The sequence below is a fragment of the Gigantopelta aegis genome, chromosome 7 (assembly GCF_016097555.1).
Source record: "Gigantopelta aegis isolate Gae_Host chromosome 7, Gae_host_genome, whole genome shotgun sequence".
Lineage (NCBI taxonomy): Eukaryota > Metazoa > Mollusca > Gastropoda > Neomphalida > Peltospiridae > Gigantopelta > Gigantopelta aegis.
The window spans coordinates 28517856-28533935 of NC_054705.1; the positions used below are offsets into that span (position 1 = coordinate 28517856).

At 36.3% G+C, this 16080-nt stretch overlaps 1 protein-coding gene across 3 annotated transcripts in view; it reads right to left on the reverse strand.

The window, feature by feature from the left end:
- LOC121377184 (nuclear receptor coactivator 1-like) overlaps positions 1-16080 on the reverse strand; it is a 161342-nt gene that overhangs the window by 36595 nt on the left and 108667 nt on the right. For all 3 annotated transcript variants that reach the window (XM_041505091.1, XM_041505090.1, XM_041505092.1), the window contains 4 exons: positions 14093-14199; positions 12254-12401; positions 3530-4146; positions 812-1497 (listed from right to left, as the gene is read on the reverse strand). In XM_041505091.1, coding sequence (XP_041361025.1) covers positions 812-1497; positions 3530-4146; positions 12254-12401; positions 14093-14199 — 1558 coding nt within the window. The remainder of the gene's footprint in view (positions 1-811; positions 1498-3529; positions 4147-12253; positions 12402-14092; positions 14200-16080) is intronic.

Consider the following 16080-nt stretch of genomic DNA (forward strand, 5'->3'; position numbering starts at 1 on the left):
AACAAAAAAAAACAACATTTGTAGGAGGATGGGACGTACATATCCCATCATATTGTTTATTGGTTTCCTATAATTACAATTTCAAGTCTTGTAAACTTTCCTTTGGACGTCAGTATATATCTACCGAACACTTAACTCTTGCAGGTCAATTAAATATAAGCACTACAGTCATAAAAGTTCACAACTTGTAACTAGTAACAGTGTTTCTATTGAAGGTCAATTAATATATGCACTACACTTATAACTCAATTCACAACTTAACTGGTATCAAATATATCTATTGTCATGCAACTCTTGAAGATCAATTAAATACAAACAGTGTATTTGACCACAGCAATTCATCCAAATTATATATTGCACATCTTCATATTTTTTCATAATTAAGAGGAAAACACAGTGATAATTATGATGTCACTTTAAAGATTTCCTAACCAAATTAGTTTTTTTCTGCTGGATCAGGAAGAAATAAGATCGTATTCAAGGAAGAAGAAGAAAAAGACGGCATTAATACAGGGCTTGAAATTATTGCCATCGGTAAAACTCCTCAACGACAGATAAATTGATATATCTGGCATACATTATCTGCCAGTATTTAATATTTGTCATTTGAAACATGTATATATGCAACAAAATAACATTTCAATAATATTTATTTGCGTCAATTTTTATCAAATTGCCATGTAGGCAGGTTTACAATTGCCGTCAGTGGGCCATTTCACCTATGGCAATTTGTTTTTAAATGCTGTGCGTGATAAATTCTTAAGTTCGAGCTCTGTAATAGAAAAAAACCCACCCCAAAGATATCACTCACTTTTAGTAAGATATTGGCGGGTTTCTTTGCCTCTGCTTCGTTCTTGTCCATCTCGAGTCGTTTGTCAGTCTCCGTGAGGTTGCCAGTGTGGGGGGAGCTACTGATCTCGGTGTCCATGATGTTACCGGCTGCGTCGCTGTCATCGTCCAGACTCAACAGCTTCTTCAGAATCGCGTTGTCCTTCTTCTCAGGGCCCGAATCCAGACCCTTCAGAGCCGAGTCAACATCATCCATCGACGTACTCTGGGGCTTCTCGGGGGGACTGTGACCCGGCCCAGGCTGGGGGGACTGCTGGAGGATGTCCAGCGATGACCGCGACGGAGTCCGATCCAGTGTGCCACGCAGGTCCTTCGAAAACATGTCCATTCCGTTACTGTGGCCGACAGGCACAGACGCTAACTGTTCAAAGGAGGTCCGACGTGTGAGCAGCTCACAGAGTTTGCCGGACCTCTGACCCGTTCGAACATCAGTAATACTGTCAAGTCTATTGCTCACACTGCTGTCGAGGCTGAGTCGCGGCGACACACTTGTTGTGTCATGTGGCGACATGCCTGGCAGGTCCAGCCCCTTTGACTGAGAGTCCATGGACTGCAGAGCCTGGAGGGGGCTCTGCAGGGCAGCACCAAGACTAGCTTCAGACCCGGGGGTGGCCAGTCGGCTCCAGCTGGGATGGCTAGACGATCCAACTGTTGAAACAAAATAAAAATAAAAATTTCAAAGTTTTGTTTTGTTTAACAATTCCACTAGAGCATATAACAATTTAAAATAATTTAATTTCTTATACACTTATTACAATTTAAAATCATTCAATTGGTCCAGCCATACACATGTAAGTTTCTTCATTTCTCGATGAACGTAAAAATTACGTGGTCAGGGAGTGTTATTATTCATTACACCCTGATGATGAGCATGTTCAATTATGTGATTGGTTAATTACAAATAGGCAATACATCCAAGAAATTTTCATATCTCCAAAGTTCAAGGGTCATAACTAGTAATTAGTAAATCTCCATGAAAGTCAAGCTTTGTAAAGGTATACATGAAATTTCAGCTCAGTACCTTGAAGCATTGCAAAAACAAATGTCTGAAACACAAAAATGCCATATCTCCTAAGTTCAAGGGCCATAACTCTGTCAAAAAGGGGTAAATTGCCATGAAAGTCAAACGTGATCTGTGACTACATTATAACGCTAGACAAAACATTTCAGCTCAATATCTTGAGGCATTACAAAACAAGTCTAGAAAAATATGTCGGGGAACATTTTGCTTTCGAAATTTTTATTACCAACATTTCTAGTCAGTTTAAATTTGAATAGCAAGTAGGACTAGCCTACTGTTTAATGATTTTAAATGGTGTAACAATCTGTGAAGTTGTCTAAAGATATATGGTTACATTGTAGCATAGTAATTTTTAGATTTGTGGATGTTAACATCTTTTTGATGCCTGCAAATGTTTAAGTTTTTGCCCTCAGGCCAATGCTTTCAGTCAATACTGACAAATTTTCTTATTAAGGTTCAAGAGCCACAACTCTGTCAAAAATGTGTATATTGTCATGAAAGTCAAAAGTGACTAGGGTGACCTAGTTATGGGACGCGACTCACACGATCTTAAGTTATACTTGCATGCAAGTTTGATTATTCTATATGTGTCAAATGGTCAATTGATTGATTTAAAAATGATGGTGGCCAGTAGAACCAGACAAAACTAATTGTTACTAGCTCTTAACGTCCACTGGCTCTCAAGTGACAGCTGCATTAAATGATTTCTTTACATATTTAGTCTTTCACATTTTTCAAAAACTAATGGTCCACCTTTCAAGCCTGATGTAGAATGTTATTTGAGAATAAGTACATCAAACCAATCTGCACTCTTCTAACTGGTGCAGGTCTTCTAGTATGTTTATAAAAATACACTAGCTATGGGATCAGTGATTAAAAACATTTACTAGCCCTATTTTACTTAAATACACTTTCACTAATAGTAATAACTAGTTATGTCAACTAAAGAGGGATATAGAAAGCATAAAAACCTTTAGATTCGGAGGGGGAAGGGGTGGGCATAGGATATTCATATTTACAAAATAGACTTAAATGCAGCATTTGACAAAACAAAATTCACTAGCCGTCAGGCATGGCGATAGTTGTTATTTACTAGCCCAACACTGAAAAACACTACCCATGGCAGTAGGGCTACCATAATCTAGAAGCCTTGCCTGGTGACATCATGGCTGGTGTTCCAGTAATATTAGTATTTATTACTACTGATAACTGTCACATACAATGGTATATGAAATACTGATCTGCAAAGTCCTACCTGATGACGTCATGGCTTTGCACTGCTGGTGTTCCTGTAATATTATTACTTACAACCGTCACATACAATGGTATATGAAATACTGATCTGCAAAGTCCTACCTGATGACGTCATGGCTTTGCACTGCTGGTGTTCCTGTAATATTATTACTTACAACCGTCACATACAATGGTATATGAAATACTGATCTGCAAAGTCCTACCTGATGACGTCATGGCTTTGCACTGCTGGTGTTCCTGTAATATTATTACTTACAACCGTCACATACAATGGTATATGAAATACTGATCTGCAAAGTCCTACCTGATGACGTCATGGCTTTGCACTGCTGGTGTTCCTGTAATATTATTACTTACAACCGTCACATACAATGGTATATGAAATACTGATCTGCAAAGTCCTACCTGATGACATCATGGCTTTGCGCTGCTGATAGGCTGGCATGTTGAACTGAGCAGGTTGTTGTCGGGTGGGGTGCCCGCCGATGCCCGCTACTCCAGAACTCCGCTGGTTCGGGTAGCTCATCATACCAGGCATGCTCCGCTGAGTCTGTAGCGAAAAACCTTGACCTCTCTGACCTGGGCTCGGTGTGAACCGCGGACTCTTGGGATGCTGGAAGTTCATCGGTGGTTGGCGTTTATGTATAGACCCAATTTGAGTGGCAGCAATGTTGTTGGGTTGTGTTCCTTTCAACTGGGAGCTAAGACTGTCCCAAACGGGTGGGGAACTGGCAGTGCCCGGGGTTGGGGCACACGAAATGTTGAGATCCCCCGGTCCTAGAATATTGTCTGAACTGAAGATGTCCCAGTTGTTGAGCAGATCTAAGTCATTGAGTGCATCCAGTGTGACATTGTTAGTTTGGGATGACATGTAGGGCATGCCTAACATTCCTATGTGCAGGGCTGCCGGGGTGCTGCTCACACTGCTAGCTCGGTTAGACACATTATTTGACTGTCCAATAATTGCCTTCATCAGACTTGTAGAAGCAGACCCTTTTAGTTCCACATCAGAATCACATTCTCTGAAAGGAAACAAAGCAAACACATAGAAATAAACAGAACACAACACGTCAGAATCACATTCTCTAAAAGGAAACAAAGCAAACACATAGAAATAAACAGAACACAACACGTCAAAATCACATTCTCTAAAAGGAAACAAAGCAAAACATAGAAATAAACAGAACACAACACATCAGAATCACATTCTCTGAAAGGAAATAAAGCAAACACATAGAAATAAACAGAACACAACACGTCACAATCACATTCTCTGAAAGGAAACAAAGCAAACACATAGAAATAAACAGAACACAACACAAAAGTTTAAAAAAGGAAAGGAAAGGAAATGTTTTATTTAACAACGCACTCAACACATTTTATTTAGGGTTATATGGTGTGGTGTCAGACATATGGTTAAGGACCACACAGATATTGAGGGAGGAAACCCGCTGTTGCCATTTTTACTCTTTTCGATTAGCAGCAAGGGATCTTTTATCTGCACCATCCCACACAGGATAGCACATACCACGGCCTTTGCTACACCAGTTGTGGAGCACTGGCTGGAATGAGAAATAACCCAATGGCCCAATGACGGGGATTGATCCTAGACTGACCGTGCACCAAGCGAACCCAATTTTCAGAGGTCTGTTCACTGTTATTCATATTTTGCAGTTTTAACTCGACTTCATTGCCATGTATCTTATTTTACATATTCTAATGCAGGAAAGATGTTCAAAGTTAAAGTTTGTAACTGGATGTCAACCACTTGGTAATTCTGACATATAGTCTTAAGAGAGGAAATCTGCTTTTTTTCCCCAATAGTAGCAAGGAATCTTTTATATGCACCATCCCACACACAGTATAGCACATACCATGCCTTTGATATACCAGTCATGGTGCACAGGCTAAAATGATAAATAGCCCCTAACAAGTCAAAACATTTTTCAAAATATCCTGAAATGTATCTCTTGAATAAGATAAGTCAAACAACCATAAACATTTACAAATCATTTTTACTAGGCATGGAATTCCTGATGAAGTAGTTAGCAATAATGGTACCTAATAAAGACTAACAAGTCAGAAAATTGACTCAGTGCAGACATCAGAAATGAAACAAATTAGAACAAGTCTGTATATTCCTAGCAGAAAGAGCATTACAAACTGTAAAAGACATCGCTGAGAAAGTAGACCAGGCTGGAGGTTCTTAACAAGGCTCAAACTTAATGGCAGACATGCAGCAAATTTCTGTAATGCCCTAGTTATAAATATACTCCAATGTCCTGAAAATGAACAATTCTCACTGCCAAACAGGCTGTGCCTTACTTTGCACATTAGTAATTGGTCAGCATACTCAAACAAGTGTTTTAATATAACACAGTAGCATCCATTCAAAATAATTAATGGTGAACAGTTTCGTGTTCTTATAATAAAACAACTTTCAGGAGTTGTGTTTGAGTATGAAAGAAAGAAATGTTTTATTTAACGACGCACTCAACACATTTTATTTACGGTTATATGGCGTCAGACATATGATTAAGGACCACACAGATTTTGAGAGGAAATCTGCTGTCGCCACTACATGGGCTACTCTTTCCGATTAGCAGCAAGGGATCTTTTATTTGCGCTTCCCACGGGCAGGATAGCACAAACCATGACCTTTGTTGAACCAGTTATGGTTCACTGGTCGGTGCAAGTGGTTTACATCTACCCATTGAGCCTTACAGAGCACTCACTCAGGGTTTGGAGTCGGTATCTGGATTAAAAATCCCATGCCTCGACTGGGATCCGAGGCCGGTACATATGACAAAGGTGTAATATTATGCACATTAGTATTAAAGTAAACCAATGCTGTGAGCCCTGTTCATGACATCACATGAAGGAGCCTTGTTTTGCAGGTCTTTGCACTCAGCATTAAGAATTAAAAGATGTCTAATTCATACATCGTCATGATTTAATTAAATATACAAATATTAATGAAACTTATGCTACATATAGCATGGAAAAAGGTGTGTAACAAACGTGATTTGTGATAACATGATGTGGTGCAATTTCAATGGTCAACAAAAGCTGGGAATCGTAAAACAAAAATATGTTGAAGAATCAAGGTTTCAGAGCCCAAAAATGTTTATGAGAAATAGTTGTTATATTTTTAGTACCAAAGAGTATGTTAACTGAAAGTGAAGAATTCCATATCACAGGTACATAAGAGACAGGTGTTAATCTAGAATTGAAAAAGTAGAAGTGACTTCTCCCTTCCTAGGAAACATGGGAGAAGTTTGAAGAAAATAGACAAAATTAACATTTCATAATGTTTCGTGATGTTCCGCATTCATTCTGAATGATTCTAAATTATACACACGGTTCAAATCATAATATTTTGATATAAAATACTACTTCTTCTGGTAATAAAATTTAAACAAAACAATTGTATATTTTCATTAAAAATGTGATAATATATTATTAAATAATTGATAATTTAACATAGCAACAATGTTAAAGTAAAAGTAATAATTAATTTTGTCTGGTATTATAGAAATGAATAGAGCTGAGAAAATTTTATTACAGCAAACGGTGCAACATGCTTTGATGTACAGTCAAGCGCCAAATTAAAAACACGGAAAGGCACGGTGACAATTGAACTATGACACTAAACAAGTCGGTGTCATCATGTCTGTGCGATTTAGTTTTCGAAATCAGATAGGTAAAAAACCATTACGGCAACTTCGACGTCTCATTACTGTTAGAAACTCGGCGACTTGAGCCAAATTTTAGCGAAAAACCCCCATCCCTTTTCGCTGGCTAGATCAGGGCTTGAAGACAACTGGATTATCTTTCTAAATGCTTCAATGTTAAAAATAAAGTCGATTATTCAGGCAACCATATTTAGATATTTTGAAGAAAAAAAAAATACTTGAAAGATACAAAAGCAATTTTAAAAATGTATACGATAAATTAATGGAAAATGTTATAGTAGAGTAGACATGTATACACATTGATTTAAAAAAAACCCACCTCTTCGCTAATCATGAAATAAGACTCGGTCGGTGGCCAAAGAAATATAGGAAACTTCACAATTGTAACTTACTTGTAAGCGTTGTTCTACAGCTGTTAGCAAAAATTAAACGGTTCCCCCCAACAGCATAAATCTTAACACTATGAATCGTAGTAATAAAAATGATAAAACAAATCTTTTCTCAATGAATGTAATATTATTGCCAACAAAATGTGGAATTTTCCCCACTAAAACCATGAAAATTTAAGCCCCTCCAAAATAAATTATTTCATAGTATTTATTATTTAATAAACACTAAAATGCAATATTCACTAGTTAAGAGCTAAATGCAACATTTATGCTAAATATTTACTACGGTAGTCATTTTAGAGTGAAATACAACCGTAGCTATTTAAATTATTTACCAGTCACAGAATCCTGTTGTATACTCCTTCACTGCAGCACACATAATACTAATGTTATGTTACGTGTTTAAGATACATCTTACATGGCAACAATAAATTACCATAGCAACACAAGATGTCAACAAATTAACAAGTGTCGATGAACTACCAACATCCATCAGCGACATAAAACCAGTGTGAGACAGCAAACATTTCAATACTGCCAATACCCCACAGAGAACACTTTCAGAGCTGGACTATACAAATGCTCAACTTTCACTGGGCATTATTTTTATGAAGTTAAAATCTGATACAGAACATTTCCCTTCATAGGATAGGCTAACTAAAGTTTCAGGGTGTATACAACCAAATCAAATCCCTTAGACGACAATAGTAACGTATGTGGCTAAAACTCCTACCTGCAGCATATCAATCGACATAAATGCTACTGAAATAAATACCACTACCCCTCACCCTCAAAGTGAATCAGAAAAAATTGGGGGTCAAGTTGCTCATTTCTAAGGTAATGGGTAGCATCTATGACTACCCTAGTTCCACACAAAATTTGAGTACTTTTTATACAGGTATCCCATACATGTTTCAAGCACATGGCTACTTAACACAGTGCATACATTTTTTGCCCAGATGAAACTGGGTTTTTTTTACAACCAACACACTCACATGTATCACTAATCAACTGATACAATGACGTAATCTTTGACCATTTCAAAATGTCAAGAGTTTCACAAGAAGAAAAAAAGAAGTTTTGTTTAACGACACCACTAGAGCGCATTAATTTATTAATTATCAGCTATTGGATATCAAAGATTTGGTAATTTTTGACATATAATCTTAGAGAGGAAACCCACTACATTTTTCCATTAGTAGCAAGCGATCTTTTATATGCACTATCCCACAGACAGGATAATACATACCATGGCCTTTGATATACCAGTTGTGGTGCACTGGCTGGAAAGAGAAATAGCCAAATGGGTCCACCGATGCCAAACCGACCACACATCAAGTGAGTGCTTTAATAGTGGGCTAGGTCCCGCGTCTATTCTAATGAAGACTTTGGAGGTATGCTACCACGATCAGATATACTAGAAATATTGATTTCACCGCAACATCATTTCTTCAACTGGTGTGTTAGAATATACCAATATATATATCGAAAAGAACGGCATCACTCGCACTTATTTCACTATTTATATTACAGATAAAACAACTGTGAATAATTCATATTCCCATACGGTACACTAGAATAACATTGATATTATTCTAGAAAAATATCATTATTATTTCTTTTAATTAATGTTTGATTCATTCTTGAAGTTTCAGCCTATTAATTTAGGGATGTAAATAAACCAAAACAAGTTTTTCATTAATTAGTGAACTTGCAATAATTCTTACAGATACATATAGAAATATTTTTAAAAAGCAAAAAAGCAGTGTTAGTGTTATTTTTAATGAATTATATCAATAAATAATAATATACAGGGCTAGCTCTGGCACTCGCCAAATTCGCCAATTGCGAATTTCAAAAACAATTGGCAAATTTTATTTTAATATTGCGAAACAGTTTCATGAAATAATTAAAATGTTGTTTGGAAATAACTGGGTTTCTGCAAATTTCTGAAGTTTAATGGATAATTTGGTGAAATGTTCTGAAGTTTAATAGATAATTTGGTGAAATTTTCTGAAGTTTAATAGATAATTTGGTGAAATTTTCTGCTGACCCAGAGTTAGCCGTGTTAAATATGTAATACGAGCGGCAGGTTTGACCGTGGGCTTCAGTAGTGGGTCTATAAAGATGTGCTGGATTATGTACTCTCTTCTCGTACTTCGAAAAAGTCCCAGAAACCCAGTATTTACCATGATCCAGACGATATTACCCAAACATTCGGTTCACTTCCGACAATTTCGGCCATAGTTGGCCCATGCATTTAGCATATAATTTACACGGGTAGCCAGAGTTGGCGAGCTTCCATACTTAGTTTCACTCTCCATCGGGGCAGGACGTAGCCCAGTTGTAAAGTGCTCGCTTCATGCGCGGTAAGTGTGGGATCGATCCCCGTCGGTGGGCCCATTGGGCTATTTCTTGTTCCAGCCAGTGTACCACGACTGGTATATCAAAGACCGTGGTATGTGCTATCCTGTCTGTGGGATTATGCATATAAAAGATCCCTTGCTACTAATGGAAAAAAATGTAGTGGGTTTCCTCTCAAGACTTGTATGTCAAAATTACCAAATGTTTAACATTCTCCAGTAGCTGATGATTAATAAATCAATGTGCTCTAGTGGTATTGTTAAACAAAACAAACTTTTCACTGTTCATCCTACCAAATTGTAACCATCCTCTCTTCTAGCATTTCATTTCAACTTATTTTCATGCTTATAATGAATTAAAGTTCAAGCACACTGTCCTGGGCACACACCTCAGCTATCTGGGCTGTCTGTCCAGGACAGTGGGTTAGTTGTTAGTTGGTTAGTAGGTTAGTGAGAGAGAGAAGAGGGTGTAGTGGCTTTACAATTACCCACTGAGCCCTGAAGAACTCGCTGTGGGTTGGAGCCGGTACCAGGCTGCGAACCCTGTACCTACCAGCCTGAAGTCTGATAGCTTAACCACTGCGCCACCGAGGCCAGTCTCTTCTGGCATGGGGAAAACACCCATTTCTTCTATTTTCATTACTTATAAAATAACATCCTTGAGCAGTATTGTTTGTTTGTTCCATGCAGATATTTCAAAGTAATAACAACAACATTAACGGAGTGGTCACTAACTTCCAACAGTTTGTCTCAGAAAATATCATCACACGTCATCGGAGATGGAATAATAAGGTTCGCCGATACTGATCTGACATAACAAACCTTGAAATGTGCTATGTAAGAATTGTTTGTCACATTCAGTCAACTGAGAATTTGTATAAAATTATATAGTGTAGCAAAACTATTTTATACTACGTTTGTGATTGTTAAATTCACAAAAATGACAAACACTTTATAATAATTACAAACAGATATTATTTAGTTAAAAATACATATAAATCAAGTTTTTGACATTTTACATAAGGATGTCCCATTTGACGTAATGATATAATTTTTTGAGGTTAAAGTTTATAGTTCAGAAAGGTGCTTTTCAAAGTTATATTTTAGGGAGGTGCTTTTCAATGTTATATTTTAGGGAGGTGCTTTTCAATGTTATATTTTAGGGAAGGGATTTTAAATGTTATATTTTAGGGATGGGCTTTTAAATGTTATATTTTAGGGATGGGCTTTTAAATGTTATATTTTAGGGTTGGGTTTTTCAATGTTATATTTTAGGGAGGGGCTTTTCAATGTTATATTTTAGGGAGGGGCTTTTCAATGTTATATTTTAGGAAGGGGATTTACAGTTGAAGGAAATGTAGTTGGCTAGGCGATATAAGCATTTCATAGAATTTGGCACAAGGATCTAATCCACAAACTGAAATCTGTTTTGGATTTTTTTTTTAATCTGTTAACTTACTTTTAAAGTTATTCACATACAAGATGCTGATATTTCACGATGCTAAATTTATAGACACGTATAGCAGACTATTCCGATTTTTTTTTTGCGATTGTTAAAGTTAAAAGTTTGTTTTGTTTAGCGACACCACTAGAGCACATTGATTAATTAATCATTGGCTATTGGATGTCAAACATTTGGTAATTCTGACACTTAGTCATCAAAGGAAACCTGCCACATTTTTCTATTAGCAGCAAGGCATCTTTTGTATGCACTTTCCCAGACAGGAAAGCACATACCACAGCCTTTGATCAGTTGTGGTGCACTGGTTGGAAGAAAAAAACAAAACCAATCAGTTGAATGGATCCACTGAGGTGGTTCGATCCTCCGACGCAAAAAGCACCGTAGGCGAGCACTCTACCAACTGAGCTAAATGCGATTGTTTTGTCAGTGATTGACTGAACACACAACAATGGTTGCATGTTACTCATTAAACCAAAAGGATAGCAAACAACAATAGTTAGCAGACACGTTTTACTGCAAGTTTCTATTTGTTGGTTTCTAAGAAGAAAACGTTGCTAAAGTTTTATGTGGGTAATATGTCACTCAGTTGGATTTAGCTCAATTTTAAGATGGCTAATATTTTATGATTTACAGTATATAAATGATACTGTTAGTGGAATTATTTCCAGTATATGACTTGATTGCCAAAGACACTTCGCTATACTGACTCTTGACAATTCTAACACAATAGTTCAAACTCTAATCTGGAGCTTATAAACAGTTGTGCCAATTTTTTTTTTGTTTAGTCCAAAAACTAAACAAAATAACAATGTTTCGCCCTAAAACTAATAAAACTAATGTTTACAAATGAACCAAAGGGTGAATGAATGAATGAAAGGATGAACGAATGACGAATGAATGAAATGATGAATGACGAATGAATGAAATGATGAATGAAAGGATGAATGAATGAATGAATGATGAATGAATGAATGAATGTTTAACAACACCAGACAGATGATAAACTGCCTTAAATGAATGTTTAACGACACCCCAGCAGACTTATCCGATGAAGTGACTGACCGACCGACCGAACGAACGAAAGAATGAATTTAAACAACACCACAGCACTCACCTGATGGAGTGACTGACTGACTGATTTCATTCAAAGAAAGAATGAAAACAGGAATGAAAGAACGAACAAACAAACAAATGTTTAACAACACCCCAGCAGAACTCACCTGATGATGGAGTGCGTGGACACTATGGTGTCTGCGTCACTAGTTAACGGGCTGTGAAACAGTTTGCTCTTGGTCTGTACAAACACATAGCGATTCTCTTGTAGCTTGAAGCGGTAAACACCACTCGTATGTTCTCCAAGTTTGATAACTGTGAGCAAGATACAATATAATGGATTACAATTCAATATAACATGTCAAAATTCTAAATAATAATCAATCCCTGCAACTTCCCTCGGTAATCAGCAATCAGCAATACAATGGAGATTGCCGTTTAGTTGTTAACTCTCCACGGCAATTTTTTGTCTTGGACTGAATTCTGGGTTTTTTTAATGGCATGTTATTTTTGGCCGTGGACATTTTCTCAATTGCAGGGGTAGTAATAATTAAATAATGTAACAGAAATAATGCTGATCTTTTCTTCTTCTTTTGTTCTGTATATATTCTATCACCATAACCAACATGTAAGCTGAATGACTGTTCGCATCTTACATCAAGCCTTGGATAAACCAATGAATTTTAATTTAGGACCGACAGTTTGTGAGACACGGAGCTCAATGCAAAAATTTAATGTCAAAAGCTGTCTGTCGCCATTCTTACTCCTACCATGAGAAAATGAATAAAAACTACCGTATATCTTCGCCTATAAGTCAATTTTTTTTCACCCAAAAATTATTTTATAACTTGGGGGGTCGACTTATAAGAGGGTAAAAAAAATTCACCCAAAAATATTACCGTTTTGGGGATTATTTTACAAGTTTTATTGTTGAAGTATGTCCTGTATTTATACTCAAATATGTTAATTTGACACATTTATTTTTTATAACCATTTGTTTTTTTGGCATTAGAACGGTTTTGGTTATGCGAAAAGGCGTGCGATGTCGCTCACATGCCAAGACAACAGTCCACTTAGTTAAAATAACAGTCATCACTAATAGCTAAAATGTAAACAATACTAACTACCTGTTGCCTGAGTTTATTTTGAAATCTGCTCACTGTCATTAATAGTTGTTCAAACAATGTCTTGTCGGTGATTAACGTCATGAATATTACTGAGCCTTCCCTTAAAATAACTTAAGACTGATCTCTGCAGTTCACTAGACCAATAGGGACACACATCATTTGGTACAAAAACCAGTGTACTTTCCAGAGTTATCCTCCTTACATGTATTAATATGGCGGCAAAACATGTGATTAACCGATGATACATGTACTTTCAGTTTTATCATAGTGATCTGTTGTCAGTGTTTATAAATAAAGTTGTTGTCAGTGCACAAAACCATGCTGTACAGTGCCATACGGTAACAGTCAAACAGCTTTCATTATCTACTAAGGGAATATTTCGTTTTGATGCTATGTAGTTTGATTGGAGTATTGCGATGTACAAAACGTGAAAACCTTCAATACTTCAATATTTATACGTTGTTTTTCATGGGTCGACTTATAAACGGGTCAATAAAAAAATAAGTTTTCATGGCTTGAAATTAGGGACTCGACTTATAGCCGAGAACGACTTACAGGCGAAGATATACGGCATGATACGACAGCTCTTCTATTAATATTTCTTATACAGTGAAACTCCTCGAAACCGGACATCCTCAGGACCAAGTAAAAAGTCCGGTTTTAAGAGGTATCTGGTTTAGAGAGCTTCTCTTATGTACAGATATTTAAAAAGGGCCCATGAAAAATGTCCGGTTTTGAGGGAATTCCGGTTTACAGAGGGTCCGGTTTTGAGGGAGTTCCGGTTTACAGAGGGTCCGGTTTTGAGGGAATTCCGGTTTACAGAGGGTCCAGTTTTGAGAGGTTTCACTGCCTTAATAATCACACTATATTAACACATACCATCCTGCAGGTGTTTCTTCAGCTGTGTCATGTCATTTGCATGGCAAAATTCAAGAATATTTTGACCAGTAAAATCAATATTTCTATAATGCTCGTTGGCAAGACCACTGCAAAGAAAAATGGTACAAGTTGAAATTGCACAAAAATGCTACAAACTCTCAACTACTGAGATTAACTCCCATCATTGAGAACTGTACAGAATCAGCAGACCTCGCCATGAAAAACACAGAGGTGGGCGATTAATTGCTCCTCTAACTTAGATTTTTGGGAGCCATTTCAGATATAGAGATTATTACATGAGTGTGTGTGTCGTACTGATTTTACAAAACGAGTGTCAGGATTTTTGTATTGCCCGAACGAGAGCGAGAGTGAGGATAATACATGAATCCTGACACGAGTTTCGTAAAATCAGTATGACTCACATGCGAGTTTAACAAATTCTTTATTATCCATATTATTATTGTTGTTTTCTTTGTGAATAACAAGACCCAACTCAAAATGTTTCGGCCACAACTAGAAGGAAACGACGAAATGACGTCAAATTTCTAATGCACAGTCTGAGCTAGGAATGGAGAAGCAATATCATGTTATGACGTCGCTTCCCAAAATTACGTCATTACACTTGTTATTACATGTGTGCTTCATATGAGTATTATTAACTCGGTTATGTTGAACTATATGGATAATAAATTACCATATCAAAATAATACATTCTCAGCTAAAAAAAAACTAAGTTTATGACAAAATTACTTAAATCAATGACAATAAGTAATGAGTTTGCAAAATATTAAATTTTCTTATTAAAGTTTTAACAGTGGCATTTGGTAAAGCTTTCCTTGTTTCAAACAAGTTTCCTTATGGAACTGTACTGACAAAATGTATACTGACTTGTCCAGTATATGAATAGATAGATATAAATGTAATTTTCCATTTAGTATAGAAGCTTTCAACATTACAAGTTATTATTTATTTCTAATTATTTCTATGAAATAATTGAGTTTTTTCAAAGATTACATGTATTTTTCATTGTGCAGACAAACCACAATAAAAAAAACCCCAGCATATTCTGATATCGACAGAGTAAATAAGTCAACACAGGATGTAGGCCTTCTCATACCTTAGTGCCATCAATCAATGGCAGCAAGAATGTTTCACTTACTGAAATTATCATGAGATAATGGGGGTATAATACTACTAAATGGTAGAAAAGGGGGGGGGGAGGGCACTGTATTAAACACTCACACATGTAGTACAGAAGACAAACTATAATGGTTAGCCATAAAGTTTGAACATTTAATCAATTCATTTTTCCGAGCAATTCCTGCAACAGTTATGTCCCTTTGTCAGGTTAACATTCTCAACAAAATTTCTTTTCATTAATAAAATCAATAATTATTAGATTCACATTTTAAATTTTATTACAGTTTGCATAGTCCAGGTGCCCAGTAAGCAATTATCCATTGCTGCTGGATTTCTAAATTTTAAGCAGCAGTAAACTGCATTCAGTGTTTTAAAACAAAGTTATTATTAGTGTTAAGTATTGCTGGTTTTGCAATAAAAAACCTCTCCAACAAATTCAAAACCTTCTGACAGTTCACAGCTTTTGTTCTTAGGGGTGGAAAGTGTGTTGTATGAAGTGACAATTTTCACCTACATATTATGAAATAGACGTGGCTTGTTAGTTGTTGTCAACCAGTTGTTATGGTGTATTTTGTTGCAGGTGATATTGAGTACTGGACAAAATATAACAGCTGTGCATAGTATTTATCTTGCTTATTGCATTCAAACAGTTACAAAGTAATAATCAAAATAAAATAATAATAAAATTAGTAGTACAATATAATTATGTGTTAGTCTAAAAATGAAACCTGATTATGTTTTTACTTTCTGTGTGTTTCATATAAAAATACTAATGGAAGTTTCCATTAATCCATGGATTATTTTGAAGGTGTTTGGTCAGTTAATTGATATCTGTTGTCAGTATTGTT